Raw genomic sequence first — 18,163 nt, 5'->3', positions numbered from 1 at the left:
GGGGTCACAAAGAGTCAGACACAACTGAGTAACTAACACTTTCAATTTCATATTCTTTAAGTGATTGACTTTTCTCATTCACTAGCAAAGAGAGATCTCGAGCTTCTATCTACACTACACTACACATTATTCTATCTACACTACAACATTATATAGATAATTTGGGGGACAGGGAGGAGGAAGAGGAAAGAAAGATGATCTTAAAAATGGGTAGAATTTATAGACTATTTATACTCTGAATGCTCACTCAAAAACGCAAAGGAACACTTACATCTTTACACATTCTCAAGAGAAATCAGTAGCCTCTGGAGATACAGCAGAACAAACTGAAACACGGCACCTGGCCTCGTGGAGCCAATTTTCTACTTCAAGAATTTTCTGAACAAGTGACATCTGAGCCAGGCTCTGAAGGTTAAGTTGATATAAATAAGTGAAACAGAGGGAGAAGGACACTGCAGAAGGACGAAAAAGCTTGAGCAAAGCCCTAAGACAAAAAGAAGCATAGCCATTTTGAGAAACTGAAAGGTTAATGTAGAACCAGATTTGAGTTTTCATACTATTAATAGGAAATCATTGAAGGTTGAGTGCTACAATCAAATCTGAACTTTCCAAAGCTTACTCAGGCACATGGTAAGCCATGGATTGGAAGAGGAAAAAGAAATGATGAAGTTGCCCTAAAGTAATAGAAGTAAAAATGGAGCGAAATACATGTATTATAAATGTACCTAGAAAATAAATCTGACAATCCTTGGTGATTGATTGACTATGGGTATATGATTAAACAGGTAAAAAGTATCAATTATTGTAATGGCATAATTCTTTTAGCATGAAAACTTTAACAAAATGGTGCTTAAAAATGAAAAAAGTTAGCAACAAAGATTATCTAAAGTATAGGACATCTTCTGCCTAATATGTGATTAAATGAATTTTAAAATTACACAGAGGTCTCATGAATAAATATACTAATTTTCTCACAAAATTTCTACAAAATAAAAAGCACAACGTTTTTAAAAAGGCACCAAATAAAAGAGTACAAGGTTATAAAACCATACCAGGACTTCCCTGGTGGTGCAGTGAATAGGAATATGCCTGCCAAGGCAGGGGACCTGGGTTTGATTCATGCTCCGGGAAGACTCCACATGCCATGGAGAAGCTAGGCCTGTGCACCACAACCACGGAGCCAAAGTACTGCAAGTCGTGAAGCCCATGCACCTAAAGCCTGTGCTCCACAACAAGAGATGCCACCACAATGAGAAGTTCACGCACCTCAACAAAGAACAGCCCCCGCACACCATAACTAGAGAAGACCTATGTGCAGCCACAAAGACCCAGCTCAGCCAAATAAATAATAAAATAAAACTGAAAAGCAAACAAACCTACACCAACGGTCAGCAAACTGTTCTGATAGAGGACCAGAGAGTAAGAATTTTCAAATTGTGAGCCATATGATCGCAGCTGCAATTACTCAGCACTGCCACTGTAGGACATAAGACACCAAAGACAACATTTAAAGGAACAAGGCAGTTATTTTCCAATAAGTTTTTATTTACAAAAACAAGCAGTGAGCTAGAGCTGCCAACTCCTGATCTAGATACAGAACACAGAGAATATGCAAAAGTCGAGCCAAGTGGTCAGATCAGAAACCTGGCCAATGAGAAGCAAGGCAGTAAGCATTCCAGCAGGCATATGCAACATGATCAGTAATTATCTTTTTTTAAAAAGATAATTACCTTTTTTTAAATAAAAGGTAAAATTGGCTGTCTGCAGGTATATCCTTCAAAAACAGTCTGGTAACATTTAGTGGAGAGTACCACGTCCACAAGACTGAAGTTAAGGAAAAAGCCTCCAGAATCTATGGCAGTCTGGAAAGGGAAATTTATGACCTTAGTCTTTGATGAAACAAGGAACGGCCCAGCAGAACAGACATCTAGGAACTGAAATGGCACTTTAACATGGAGGCTTGGACAACTCAAGGAGAAGTTCAATCAACAGAGTTAAGGTACACAGTCAGAGCAGGATTAACTGCACAGCTGAGTAGATGCTCCTGAGTCAACCTGGATGTGTATTTCTCAAATCATTCCCAGATTAACGACAGAAATCAAACCCAGATGTGAGGCACAGATGAAAAAACAAGCAGAGATCAAGTGGAGGTGGTTATACAGAAAAGTAAGGTAGTTGCAGAGTATCAAGCAGGCTCTTAGAAAAATGAGGAATTACAAAAATGTAACTACTACTTACGGGGGAAGATCAACAAAACCGGATCAAGTCAGATAATGGAAAAATTATCACTTATTTTACTGATAAGTTCTGCTTTCCAATTTACAATAATATTAATCTAACACCACATGAGATTTTATAATGTTTTCTATTCATAATCAGTTAAATTTCAATAAAACAATAAATTTGTATCTAGTTACTTACTAATAAAATTTTTTGTAAGAGGACTATCATTTACTTCTGACAATAAAATCTGGGGTAAATGTTATTATATTGATACTTAAAACCAATGACTTATTAAATTTACATTAATTGAATATTTTCAATAAATTTATAATCCAGTTCTTAAAATTAAATAACTGAAAGATAATTCATATGATCATCTAAATAATATGATCTATTACAGCATATTAGATTTCATTAGAAAATCTCATGACAAAAATAACAATAAAGAATAATGTGTGCAAACAAAGATCAAATATTATATTTCCCTGGTACACTGACACATCTTTGAAGCAGGGTCCAAGTCTAGCAGTTACTAGGGTAATAATAAACAACTGTTTAACTGAGCTGTATATTAACCACAATGATACCACAAAAGAAAAAATAATTAATTCTGCCAAGCATTGCAGAGGAAACAGTAACAATAATACCGAATATTAATATTAATGTTATATTTAAAATAGAAAAGAGGTAATAAATCAGCCCTTCTTTTGAGGTGTGGTGGGGCATGAAGACAAGGAATTTGAAGAGCAAGGTATGCAGGATTTGATTCAACCAGAGATGATATACGAGGCTACATGGAATGCTGGTCCTAAAGGGTTTTAAGTTTATCCTGAGCAATGGTGAGTCACTGATAATTCTTAAGAAATGGACTGATGAGGTTACTCTTGCTTTCTTGATGCATTGTTCAGCAAGGGTGAGGCCAGCGGTACTTTGGTAGCCAGATAAGGCTACTAAACACATGCGCGGAATAAAAGGATGGTTCAAAATATGCAAATCAATAAATGTAACATAATCACACTAATAAAAAAATAATACAAAAGGAAAAACATTTGGAAAAATCCAACTTCCATTCACAATAAATACACATAAAAATCTAGGTGGAGAAGGAACATACTCTACAAAATAAAGGCCATAAAAGCAAAGCAAAAAGCTAACACCATCCTCAGTGGTAAAACTGGAAACTTGCCTAAGATCAGAAACAACAAAAGGGTACCCACTCGTAGCAATCCGATTCAACATAACACTGGAAGGCCCAACCAAAGCAAACAGGTAAGACACAAAAATCATATTTAGAAAGGAAGAATTAAAATCACCTCTATTTGCAGATAACATTATTTTAGAGAGAAAATCCTAAAGACATCACTAAAAAACTATTAATTTCATGAACAAATTCACCAAAGTTGCAGGAAACAAAACTGACATACAAAAATCAGTGGCATTTCCTATGTAAGAATGACAAATTATGTGGAAAAAAAACAAAGAAAATGGTTCCGTTTACAACAGTATCAAAAACAATGAAACCTTTACAAACAAATTTAATCAAGGCGGTGAAAGATCTTTACTGTGAAAATTATTAAGACACTGATAATGAAAAAGACTGAAGAAAACCCAAATAAATGAAAAGACAGCCCATGTTCATGGACGTGAAGAATCAACAGTGTTAAAATGTTTATGATACCCAAGCCAACTACAGATTCAAGATAATTTCTATCAAGATTCCAGTATTAGTTTTTTTTCCCCCAAACATAGGAAAAAAACCCTAAAATTTACGTGAAATCACAGAAACCTCAACAGTCAAAGCAAACTTGAGAAAGAACAGCAAAGCTAGAAGCATCCACTTTCCGGTTTCAAACTATATTAAAAAACAACAGGAATCAAAAAACTATGGAACAGGCATAAAAACAGCTGTATGGAACAATGGAACAGAATCAAGAAGGCAGAAATGAACCCAAGCATACTAACATTTGATAAGGGAGTAAAGAATACTCAAAATCTTCAACAAATGATGGCTGAGAAAACTGGATATTCACATGTTAAAAGAATAAAATTAGATCGCAATCTCACACCTTTTTGGATACAATACAAACACAAGCAACAGAAGCAAAAATAAATGAGTACATCAAAACTAACAAAAAAGAAGACTTCCACAAAGCAAAATAAATCCAAAAAAAGAAAAGGAAATCTACAGAATGGGAGAAAATAATTCAAAATCATCTATCTGCTAAGAGGCTAATATTCAATATATAGAGAGAGTGCATATACATCAATGGCAGGAAAAAAACACAATTTAAAAATGGGTAAAGGTGAAAAAAAACTAAAAAATAAAAATGGGTAAAGGACCTGAATAGACATTTTTCCAAAGAAAATATACAAATAGCAAACAGGTACACAAAAATGTCCTCAGCATCACTAATCATTAGGGAAATGCAAATCAAAACAACAAGGAGGTATCACCTCATACTTGTTAGACTAAATATCACTAAAAAAGAGAGAAAAAAATAACAAATGCTGGCCAGGATGTGGAGGAAGAGAACCTCTGAGCATTGCTGGTGGGACTGTAAACTGGAGAGACTACAATGAAGAACAGAATGCACTTACTCAAAAAATTTAAAAAGAGCTATCATATGACCCAGCAAATTTTCACCTGGGTCTATGTCCAAAAGAAATAAAATCATATGTGAAAGAGATTTCTGCACTCTCATGATCACTGCAGCATTATTTACATAGCCAAGATATGAGAACAACCAAAGTCTCCATCAACAGATGAATGGATAAAGAAAATACGAAAATATGCTGCATACACACATGGAATACTCCAGTTCAGTGGCACAGTCGTGTCCAACTCTTTGTGACCCCATGGACTGCAGCATGCCAGACCTCCCTGTCCATCACCAACTCCTGGAGGTTACTCAAACTCATGTCCATTGAGTTGGTGATGCCATCCAACCATCTCAGCCTCTGTCACCCCCTTCTCCTCCTGTCTGAAATCTTTCTCAGCATCAAGGTCTTTTCAAATGAATCAGCTCTTAGCATCACATGGCCAAAGTATTTGAGTTTCAGCTTCAGGATCAGTCCTTCCCATGAGTATTCAGGACTGATTTCCTTTAGGATGGACTGGTTTTATCTCATTGCAGTCCAAGAGACTCTCAAAAGTCTTCTCTAACACCACAGTTCAAAAGAATCAATTCTTTACCTTTCAGCTTTCTCTATAGTCCAACTCTCACATCCATACATGACTGCTGGAAAAACCATAGCTTTGAGTAGACAGATCTTAGTTGGCAAAGTAGTGTCTGTTTTTTAATATGCTGTCTAGGTGGGTCATAACTCTCTCCCAAAGAGCAAGCGTCTTTTAATTTCAAGGCTGCAGTCACCATCGGCAGTGATTTTGGAGCCCAAGAAAACAGTCTCTCACTGTTTCCATTGTTTCCCCATCTATTTGCCATGAATTGATGGGACCCGATGCCATGATATTAGTTTTCTGAATGTTAAGTTTTAAGACAACTTTTTCACTCTCCTTTCACTTTCATCAAGAGGCTCTTTAGTTCTTCTTTACCTTCTGCCATGAGGGTGGTATCATCTGCATATCTGAGGTTATTGATATTTCTCCAGGCAATCTTGATTCTAGCTTCTACTTCATCCAGCCCAGCATTTCTCATGATGTACTCTGCATACAGGTTAAATAAGCAGGGTGACAATATTCAGCCTTGATGTACTCATTTCCCTATTTGGAGCCAGTCTGTTGTTCCACGTTCAGTTCTTACTATTGCTTCTGGACCTGCATACAGATTTCTCAAGAGGCAGGTCAGGGGGTCTGGTATTCCCATCTCTTTTAGAATTTTCCACAGACTGTTGTGATCCACACAGTCAAAGGCTTTGGTGTAGTCAATAAAGCAGATGTTTTTCTGTAACTCTCTTGCTTTTTCGATGGTTCAACAGATGTTGGCAATTTGATCTCTGGTTCCTCTGCCTTTTCTAAATCCAGCTTGAACATCTGGAATTTCATGGTTCACATACTGTTGAAGTCTGACTTGAAGAATTTTGAGCATTACTTTGGTCTGTGAGATGAGTACAATTGTGCGGTAGTTTGAGCATTCTTTGGCATTGCCTTTCTTTGGGATTGAAATGAAAGCAGACCGTTTCCAGTCCTGTGGCCACTGCTGAGTTTTCCAAAAGTATTTCACGGAATACTTCAGTCAAGAGAACAAAGGAAATTCTGGCATCTCACACACACAAAAAGATGGCCCTTAAGGACCATCCTAAGTGAAATAAGTCAAGAAAGACAAATACTGTTTGATCTCACATATATGTTGAAAGTAGGAGGAGAGAAGACCTCACAGAAGAAGAGACCAGATTTGTGATTACAACAGGCAGGGTAGAGAGGGTACAGAAATTGGATAAAGGCAGTCATAAGGTGGGTAAGGAAACTGGATAAAAGTAGTCAAAAGGTGGACTCCCCAGGTAGCTCAGCTGGTAAAGAATCCACCTGCAATGCAGGAGACCCTGGTTCAATTCCTGGATCAGGAAGTTACCCTGGAGAAGGGATAGGCTACCCACTCCAGTATTCTTGGACTTCCCTGTGGTTCAGCTGGTAAAGAATCTGACTGCAATGTTGGAGACCTGGGTTCGAGGCCTGGGTTGGGAAGATTCCCTACGGGAGGGCATGGCAACCCATTCCAGTATTCCTGGGCTTCCCTGGTGGCTCAGACAGAAAAGAATCCACCTGCAATGTGGGAGACCTGGGTTTGGTCCCTGAATTGGGAAGATTCTCTGGAAGAGGGCATAGTAACCCACTCCAGTATTCTTGCCTGGAGAATCCCCATGGACAGAAGAGCCTGACAGGCTAGAGTCCATGGGGTAACAGAGTTGGAAACCACTGAATGACTGGGCACAGTCAAAAGGTATATACTTCCACGTATAAAATAAATAAGGGACTTCCCTATAGCACTAACAGTAAAGAATCTGTGTGCAATGTAGGAGACCTGGGTTCAATCCCTGAATCAGTAAGATCCCCTGGAGAAGGAAATGGCAATCCATTCCAGTATTCCTGCCTGGAGAATCTCAAGGACAGGAGCCTAGTGGGCTACATTCCATGGGGTCACAAAGAGTCGGACACGACTAAGTGACTAACACACACACAAACACGCATATAAAATAAATAAGTACTCAAAATGTAACATACAACATGATGACTATAGTTAACTGCTGGGCATTATATTTGAAAGTTGCTCAAAGAATAAATCCTGTAAGTTCTCATCACAAGGGGAAAAATTTCTTTTTCTTTTTTATTCTAAATACACAAGGCAATGGATATTAACTAAACTTACTGTGGTAATCATTTCCCAATAAGTGAACGGCAAGTCATTATGCTGCATGACTATTTTAACAATATTGATTCCTCCAATCCATGAGCATGAGTATCTTTTCCATTTGTGTCTTCGCTATTTATTTTATTAAATTATTATTCTGATTTAAACATCAAAAAGTCTTACAGGTAATTTTAATGCAAATTTAACTCAAGCATTTTTATTTATAGCCAAGGATAAATTAAAAATCAATACTTCTATCTAGAAAGAAAATTTTATCACAGTTCAAAATATTTATTTCAGAACGCACTGGACATACATGTTGAGGGAAGTAGTGAGGGATAGAAAAGGCATATCACTGTACTTCATCTTTTTCCTAAATGGTTAAAGAACTGTTCAACAACTCCAAAACCCTTTTTATATGCACACCTGGGAAGAATACCAAATCCGTAACTTTCCTCAGAGTTACACTGATGTGGTTTCAGACCAGATGTTTAAATGTTACAGTATGTACAGTTTCTTCCCCTCTTCTAAGGCAGAAGTAAAGTAAGAGGAATATTTGACTTCACTCCACAAGAGACCTATTTAATAGTTTGGCGGTTATGTAAGTAAAGGTAGCTTGGCTAAGTCAATGTTGACGACATACAGAACGACATGATCCTAATGAGTTGGAAAATATTGGCTCTCATGAGAATAGGCCAGATGCTACTGAGCTGAGAAAGCTACTGTATTATTGAATTTCATTTTTATGAGGTAAAATTTATTATTCAACCATTAAGGTATCCCACATGAAATCTTGCATAAAATACTTTTACAGTTACATTCTGGAAAGTAGATTTTTATTTTAACATTAAGACATCACTTAAATAACAGATTCAAATGTCCACTTGATCACCTTGCACATAGATTTTAAAGTCTGTAAGTAATTTCCCAACAAAGACCAGAACTAGACTGTCTACAAAACAATGAACTATCTGAATAAAGAAAAAGAAGTAACAAGTCTTTGTTTTCCTGAGCAAACAAAAGCCATGTGTGACTTTGTATTTAACTGAGCAAAAGGACAAAGCTTATAACCTCTATACTATGAGGACCATCAAAAACAAACAATAAAAATGTGTAAATCAAGATCTCAATTACTAATACATACTTAGTTCCAACTTTAATATCTCTGCTTTATTATTTATAATTTTTTACTATTTTAACTAAATTCCCAATATTTTATATTCTTTCATTACATGATTTCTATGGAATAGCAAACTTTGATTATCTTACTTTTTTTCTGGTCTTATTCACCAAAGAGTTTGTTTGATGTAACAAAAATAAATAGTAACAGAAAGGTCCAAAACCCTGGCTTCAAAAACTAGGTTACTTCGTGAATATCTCTGGGATGATGCATGAGAAATACACCGAATTGTTCTAAGCAAAAATTTTCACACTGTGTATGGAGGATACATAACCTGCCAACATCAATATTACAAGGAAGATAAAGAGAAATTAATGTATGAGAAACATCAGCCTAAAAAAGGTGAGTCAATTCAGATTGTTCAAGTAAGTCTTATGGTATCCAGTCCCTGCAAAATGCAGCTCAGTAAAGGAAAAATGCATAGTAGACAACTGTATAGTATGTGAAAAGCAGATTAAAGGACATGGTTTCATATACTCCTAGCATCCCACTGCACTTCAATATTCTGTTGCTCCACTGCCCTTTGGAATCTCCGGCAGAAGAGAGAAAATACGGTTCTTCGTAGGTGACCAAGACCCTGACTGACACAGTCTCTTGTAAACACCTATATTAAAGAGGCACAATGTAGGCTCTTCAATAAGCTCAAACAAGACCTTACCTACCTCTTGAATTTTGCTCTTCATTATATAGTTCACTACTTTGTTACCCTATTTACTTTCTTCCTTACTCTTTGAATTTACCTTTTCCCTATTACCTTCTCAGCTAAAACACTGGACCAATGAGACTCCAATTCTGACAGTCATTATCTCAGTCTCTAAGAACCTAACACCTTACAACCACTTTCACAGGCAATATCCCCAGATGTATGATGCCAGCAGGAACCTATAGCCAGGACAAGACAACAAATGCACTCCACAAACAATACTGCATTTTGCAAATACTCTATGAGTAGATCAACAAACATTATCACCATTTTCTAAATAAAAAAATTAATTGAAATAAAGTGAAACAAACTGCCCTTTGTTTAGACATAAATAGATGACCATGCTATAATTCAGTAAATTTTAATAGCTGAAAAGTAAAAATACTCTTATTAACTGAGAGAGACAGTAAGGCATTCACTATACCAGAATCCGTATGTAACAGAAAGATTAACTCAATGCACAAAATTATATCTTTTAACAAGCATTAGCACAGAAAGTTTTTACTATTTATTTTAATAACTGTTAATTTTATTCTTTTCAAAAGGCAGAGCAGAAAAATCCAAGGTAGCTTTAAGAACATGTAGCATAATTCAATATTCACATAGATATTTGCTTAAAGAGAATACAGAGTCTATTAAAATAATAAATAAATGATACAGAGCCTAAAAAGAAAATGACTTTTCTTCTTTAAAGTGATTTGCAGTTTTGATACTTGAAATAAAATTTGATGTTTCATTTCTGAAGCACCATTATTACCTATCATTTAAAGACAAGTGCACAAGGTTGTTGCTTATTCTATGACCCAATGAAATCCATCAACCTAAAGTTACTTGATTTTACATACACAGACATGTTTAATACCTTCAGTTATTAAAAGAAGAAGTATTAATTAAGATAAAACAGCTGTTTTTAAGAAACTAATGAGGTTAATAAAATAGCAAAATAACTCTGTACCTTTAAACCAAGAATAAAGGATTATTATTCTGTGCTTAGTTTTCTTTATATAAAAATGCTGCACAGGAAGTACAATTATTGCTCTTCTGCTAAAAAGTAATGCTCAAAATCCTTCAAGGTAGGCTTCAGCAGTACCTGAACCAAGAACCTACAGATGTAGAAGCTGGATTTAGAAAAAGAAGAAGAACCAAAGATTAAATTGCCAACATCCACTGAGTAAAAGAAAAAGCAAGAGAATTGCAGAGAAAGAGCTACTTCTGCTTCACTGACTATGCTGAAACCTTTGACTGTGTGGATTACAACAAACTGTCAAAAATTCATAAAGAGATGAGAATACAAAACCACCTTACCTGCCTCCTGAGAAACTTGTATGCAAGTCAAGAAGCAACAGTTAGAACCTGGCATGGAACAAAGGACTGGTTCAAAATTGGGAAAGGAGTACATCAAGGCTGTATACTGTCGTCCTAATTATTTAAATTCTCTGCAGAGTACATCATGTGAAATATCGGGCTGGATAAAGCTCAAGCTGGAATCAAGATGGCCGAGAGAAATATCAACAACCTAAGATATGCAGATGGTACCACTCTAATGGCAGACAGCAAAGATGAACTAAAGAATCTTCTGATGAAGGTGAAAGAGGAGAGTGAAAAAGCTGGCTTAAAACTCAACATTCAAAAAGCTAAGACCATGGCATCCAGTCCCATCGTTTCACTGCAAACAGATGGGGAAAAACAGAAACAGGGCAGGGACAAGACTATTTTCTTGAACTCAAAAATCACTGCAGACGGTGACAAGGGCCACGAAATTAATAGATGCTTGCTCCTTGGAAGAAAAACTATGACAATCATAGACAGCATGTTAAAACGCAGAGACATTACTTTATCAACAAAGGTCAAAACAGTCAAAGCTAAGGCTTTTCCAGGAGTCATGTCTGGATGTGAGAGTTGGAACATAAAGGAGGCTGAGCACCAAAGAATTGATGCTATCAAATTATGGTGCTGAGACTCCATCAGACAGCAAGGAGATCAAACCAGTCAATCCTAAAGGAAATCAACCCTGAATATGCATGGGAAGGTCTGATGATGAAGCTGAAACTCCAATACTTTGGCCACCTGATGCGAAGAACTGACTCATCTGAAAAGACCCTGATGCGGGGGAAGACTGAGGGCAGGAGGAGAAGGGGGCGACAGAGGATGAGATGGCTGGATGGCATCATCGACTCAATGGACATGAGTTTGAGCAAACTCCAGGAGACAGTGAAGGACAGGGAGGCCTGGTGTCCTGCAGTCCATGGGGCTGCAAAGCGTCAGACACGACTGAGTGACCAAACAGCGAGAGCACTGTACTAAGAATAAAACGAACAGAGTGAGATTTGGGATGGGGGGATGGGAGCAAAAAAAATAAAGAAATAAAACTGGACACTTGGAAATCAGACGTTTAAAAAATATTTTAGCTGATTAATTCAATGATACAGTTTATATCTGCTTCATTTGATAAAAATAAGAAATCCTGGAAAAGAGATAAAAACTTCCTAACACGTTTAATATTCCTCAACTCCCTTAATCTCCAAAAAATTAGTCCCAGATTATCAGGTTACAAACCACTTAACTTGTGATTACTTATCTATTCCATTTTTTTAAGACCTACGGCAGCATCCTATCAGGATGGAATATTTTCAGAGTACGAAAGTTTAAATAAGATGCTTTTACATTGCACAGTCCATTCAATAAATTCAGAAAAGGAAATATGGAATTAATTTGTCAGAGTGAATGTTAAAAAAGTATGATCAAAAATTATGAATTTTTAGGCTATCTAAGCAACAAAAACAAAAATTTTAAATAAAGGTTGATTAATACAATGAGGCAACTAAAGAGCCTTGTGATGAGGGTGAAAAAGGAGAGTGAAAAAGCTGGCTTAAAACTCAACACTGAAAATTAAGATCATGGCATCCAGTCCCATCACTTCAAGGCAAATAGATGGGGGAAAAGTGGCAATAGTGACAGATTTTATTTTCTTGGATTCCAAAATCACTGCAGAAGGTGACTCCAGTCATGAAATTAAAAGATGCTTGCTCTTTGTTAAAAAGCTATGACAAACCTAGAGAGCATATTAAAAAGCAGAGGCACCACTTTGGCCAACAAAGGTCCAAACGTGTTTTTTTCATGTAGTCATGTACGGATGTGAGAATTGTACCATAAAGAAGGCTGAGCACCAAAGAATTGATGTTTTCGAACTGTGGTGCTGGAGAAGACTCTTGATAGTTTCTTGGACTGCAAGGAGATCAAACCAGTCAATCCTAAAGGAAATCAACTCTTAATATTCACTGGAAGGACTGAGGCTGAAAGTCCCTGATCCTGGGAAAAACTGAAGGCAAAAGGAAAAGAGTATGGCCGAGGATGAGACGTTTAGGCAGCATCACCAACTTTATGAACGTGAATTTGAGCAAACTCCAGGAGATAGTGAAGGGAAGGGAAATCTGGCGTGCAGCAGTCCACGGGTCCCAAGAGTCAGAGACGACTTAGCAACTAAATATCAAGCAACAAATACTATGAGATACCCAACCAAAAAACAAAACAAACAAAAAACTCTGAAAGGAATGTCAAATAGAAATTTGATAAACAAGAACAACAAAAAATGAATTAGTGAATTTCAAACAGTGATAAATGCTTCTGCCAAAGAAAGGCTTCACTGGAGACGATTCGGGTGAAAATCTGAAAGAAAAGCTTTTGTATAGTAACTCTACATAAAATAATGGTCATGTGAATGGCAATGACACAGCCATTAAAAAGAATTCATTTGAATCAGTTCTAATGAGATGGATGAAACTGTAGCCCATTATACAGAGTGAAGTAAGCCAGAAAGATAAAGACCATTACAGCATACTAACACATATATATGGAATTTAGAAAGATGGTAACGATAACCCTATATGCAAAAAAGAAAAAGAGACACAGAAGTGCAGAACAGACTTTTGAACTCTGTGGGAGAAGGTGAGGGTGGGATGTTTTATACAGAGTGAAGTAAGCCAGAAAGATAAAGAACATTACAGCATACTAACACATATATACGGAATTTAGAAAGATGGTAACGATAACCCTATAAGCAAAACAGAAAAAGAAACACAGAAGTACAGAACAGACTTTTGAACTCCGTGGGAGAAGGTGAGGGTGGGATGTTTCAAAAGAACAGCATGTATATTATCTATGGTGAATCAGATCACTAGCCCAGGTGGGATGCATGAGACGAGTGCTCGGGCCTGGTGCACTGGGAGGACCCAGAGGAGTCGGGTGGAGAGGGAGGTGGGAGGGGGGATCGGGATGGGGAATACGTGTAACTCAATGGCTGATTCGTGTCAATGTATGACAAAACCCACTGAAATGTTGTGAAGTAATTGGCCTCCAACTAATAAAATAAAATTAAAAAAAAAAAAAAAAGAAAGAAGAGCATGTATATTATCTATGGTGAAACAGAACACCAGCCCAGGTGGGATGCATGAGACAAGTGCTCGGGCCTGGTGCGCTGGGAGGACCCAGAGGAGTCGGGTGGAGAGGGAGGTGGGAGGGGGGATCGGGATGGGGAATGCGTGTAACTCCAAGGCTGATTCATGTCAATGTATGACAAAACCCACTGAAATGTTGTGAAGTAATTAGCCTTCAACTAATAAAAAAAAATTTTTTTTTAAATATATAAAATGAATGGCAATGACAAAACGTTTTAGTCCTTTAGGGCTGCTATCAGAAATTTATTTCTCTCAGTTCTGGATACAGAAACTCCAAAATCAGTCTGCCAGCATCGTCTGGGTCTGGTGAGAACCACCTCCTGCTCCAGACTACCTACTTCTTCGTGCATCCTCAGATGATAGCAGAGTTAAGGGAGCTACTCTCTGGCCTCTTTTAAATGAACATTGATCTCACGACTACACTCTTATGATCTAATCAACCCCCAAAGGCTCCCCACTTCCTAATGCCATGACAATGGGCATTAGAATTTCAACATATGAATTTTGGTGGGACAAAAACATTCAGACCACAACAAATAATTCAATCCAGTTAAACAGTCATCAATTTAAAACATTTTTTGAACAAGGTAAAATTCATATAAAATTCATCCTTTTAAAGTGTACAATTAAGAGGAATTTACCATATTCACAAGAATGAAAACATCACCACTATCTATTTCAAGAACATTTTCATCAATCCAAAAGAAACTCATGAAGTCATTCCCCATCCCTCCTTTCCCCAGATTCTGGCAACCATTAATCTACTACTTCTCTCTGTGGATCTGCCTATTCTAAGCATTTCATAAAACTAGAATCAAAATATGAGACTTCTTGCATCTTCCTTCTTCTAATTAGCGTTATTATTTTCAAGATCCATCCACGTAAGATAATGAAGTATCAGTACCTCATTCCTATTTATGTCTGAATAATATTTCATTGTAAAGATGTAACATATTTTGCCTATCCATTCATCAGGAAGAGACATTTGTACTGTTTCCACCTTTTGGCTGTTAAGAATAATGCTATGTGATCTCTGTTACATGTGGAATTTTAAAAGGTCATATTAATAGAAGCAGAGGGCAGAGTACTGTTTACCAGGAGCAGGGAAGTGGGGAAAATGAGAGATACTGATCAAAGAATACAAAGATGCAGTTTTATACAATGAGTAAAATCTAGAAATATAAAGTAAAGCATGATGTTTTTAGTTAATAATACTATATCATATACTGGAAATTTGTTAAGAGTAAATTTCAGGTGCTCTCATCATAGGAAAAAAAATGGTACCTATGTGAGAAGGTATGTTAATTAGCTTGACTGGTAATCATTTCACTAAATATATCAAAACATCATGCTGCATACCTTGAATGTATAAAATTGTTATTAAAAAATAAATACTTTTAGGATTTCCTGAGTGGTTCAGTGGTTAAGACTGTATGCTTCCACTTCAAGGGGCATGGGTTCGATCCCTGGTTGGGGAACTAAGATTCCACATACTGTGCAGCATGAAGAAAAATACTTTTTTAAATTTTTAATAAAAATAAAACAAATCAATAAACACTTCTGCATGCAAAAAAGGAAAAGAAAATAATGCTATGAATTCATGTATAAGATTGTTATGTAGATATATGTTTTCAATTCTCGGCAATATACACACATATATATAGGAGTAAAACTGCTGGCTTATATCCCAGGTGGTGCTGGAGATAAAGAATCTGTCTGCCAATGCAGGAAACCTAAGAGACCCAGTTCGATCCCTGAGACGGGAGATTCCCTGGAGGAGGGTATGGCAACCCACTTCAGTATTCTTGCCTGGAGAATCTCCATGGACAAAGAAGCCTGGTGGATTACAGTCCACAGGGGCAGTCGAACACGACTGAAGCAACTTAGCATGGACACATATTACCTCTATAATATTTTGAAGAACAAATTGTTTTTCAAAGCAGTATCAGTTATTTTGTAGGTTAATAATTCAGTAAGGGGATACAAATTTCAAACAATTATACAGAGGAAAATTAAATGAGAAAAATAGCATTTTTTAAAAATAAGTAGGGTAACTAAAACAGTATAAAAGGAAATGAAACAATAAGATGATAGAAACAAAGACAAAAAAATACAATCAAGTATAAATGAATTGAATTTACTAGCAAAACAGCAGATTATAAAATTTGATCTAAAATATCTAGTTCTATGCTATTTCCAAGACATATACCTAAAGCATAAAAATATAGATAGGTTTGAAGTAAAATAATAAAAATTGAAGTATAGAAAAAACCAACCAAAGAAAAAACAACAGTAACTATGTTAATATGATAAAAAATAGATATAATTTAAAAGACTAAGAAACAGAGTCACTACATTTAATAAAAGAATCAAATCAAAAAGAGAAGATAAAAATGGATATGTGCATAGGTGTATATACACATAAGAAGATCTGCACACTTATCTCAGGGGATTCAGAGAATTCAAAGCCCTTTCATAAGCTAAGTTAAGAACTTCTAAACAAATGAAACATCAGTCCTATAATCTCCTTACAGAATCCTAAAAACCTGACAAAAAACAACCATAAAACTTTCCATTAGGCAACGGCTATATCAAATTTAAAAAGGCTCTTTTAAACTGCGTCTTTTAAGAATTTATAAAACACTCCCCATGGTAAGGTCTGACCTTAAAACCTTAAAAAGCACTGTATAATAACAACAAAACCAAATTTATTTTAATAAATAATGTATGAAATAAAAATAACATTTTAAGCATAATTACACTTAATAAAAATACATCTTTCTTTTATGTTGCCAACGAAAGTAACATTATTTGAGCTGATACAACATAAAACAAGCAAGTCTTCTATAAGTTTTCCTATTTATGTATAAAGTGAGTGATAAGATGAAGATAATATACTGGCATCAAAGTAAATTTTTAATTTTCAGTAGTTCATTCGTTCAGGGTGTAAGACTCAAATTTTTCACATAAAATAAATAACTTGTTTACCAAATGCTAAAATACTGCAATTAAGAATTTTTTTCCAGCACCTCGGTTTGAGTTCCCTGAATCATACAGCAAATGGCCACTGGCTATCCATTTCACATATCCTAATGTAACAACCTAGAGGGTTGGGATAAGGAGGAAGGTGGGAGGGAGGTTGAATAGGGAGGGGACATATGTATACCTGTGACTGGTTCATGTTGATGTTTGGCAGAAGCCAACACAATTCTGTAAAGCAATTATCTGTCAGTTAAAAAAATTTTTTTAATAAAATGAAAAAAGGAATTTTATTCCACTCTACCAGCATAACCAAATATATTATATTTATAATTGACTTTAATTATCTCAAATATACACACTGATCCCCTCAAAAGTTGTCCCAGAATTTGTACAAGGACTTGGTAAAAAAATAATCTCTTGCAACTACAAAATATATCTACAAGTTGATGGCAGAGAACAAAGTTGAATGACTTAACTCATATCTTGGATTTTCCACAGGAACTATAAATAACTGCTTTCACAGATATACACTTCAATTTAAGATGATCATGCTATACAAATGAATTTGAATGATAAAATATTAGTTACTTCGAATAAGAGGTTTTCCATAGACTTGTCAAGAAAACGGTGTTCTTACCAACAGTCTGGAAAACTTCATTCATCAAAGCTTCATTAACTGCTAAAGAGCTGACATTTCCACTATGAGACCAACTTTGATATATTGCTTGAAGCAGAAGTGTCTGAGCTCTTGTAGCTTGAATTGTGAGATTTGGAAGCTCAAAAATGCCTTCAGTTATAGCAATCTGAGATCTTTTGGTCCTGCATAAGAAAACAGAAAGCATAACAAACAACATATTAAGTAACATTTATAAAAAGCAACATATAAAATAAGGCAAGACAAAAATGTATCCAGGGACATTATTTTAATTAGAGTTCCATCAATGAGAAATGCAATTCTACTAACTTTTTTCAGAACCTGTAACAGTAATAAAAAATACAAACTAGAATAATCCACACACATATTCATACACATATATACTGCTCAAGCATTATACTTTAATCAAGTCAATCATTAAAAATAAATAATAATACTAATTAATTCTTAAAATAGGATTTACTAGTAGATCTGCCTTATTCTCTTTTCTTAAATTTATTTTCTGCACAATTTGGAAAGGTTACTATCCATTTACAGTTATTACAAAACATTGGCTACATTCCTCATGTTGCACAAAACATCCTTGAACCTATTTTACATCCCCGTCTCCCCTTGGTACCCACCACTTTGTTCTCTGTATCTGTGTGTCTGCTTCTTTTT

The 18,163-nt window shown here is 35.9% G+C and overlaps 1 protein-coding gene across 3 annotated transcripts in view; it reads right to left on the bottom strand.

Annotated features, from left to right (window-relative positions):
• Positions 1 to 18,163, bottom strand: part of VPS13B (vacuolar protein sorting 13 homolog B) — a 763,389-nt gene that overhangs the window by 602,213 nt on the left and 143,013 nt on the right. For all 3 annotated transcript variants that reach the window (XM_065903113.1, XM_065903114.1, XM_065903112.1), the window contains exon 17: positions 17,486 to 17,667. In XM_065903113.1, the coding sequence (XP_065759185.1) occupies positions 17,486 to 17,667 (182 nt within the window). The remainder of the gene's footprint in view (positions 1 to 17,485; positions 17,668 to 18,163) is intronic.

This window comes from Muntiacus reevesi, chromosome 12, assembly GCF_963930625.1.
Source record: "Muntiacus reevesi chromosome 12, mMunRee1.1, whole genome shotgun sequence".
In the NCBI taxonomy this organism is placed as follows: Eukaryota; Metazoa; Chordata; class Mammalia; order Artiodactyla; family Cervidae; genus Muntiacus; species Muntiacus reevesi.
The sequence above is the reverse complement of the archived record's forward strand: the minus strand, read 5'-3'. Positions and strand labels throughout refer to the sequence as shown.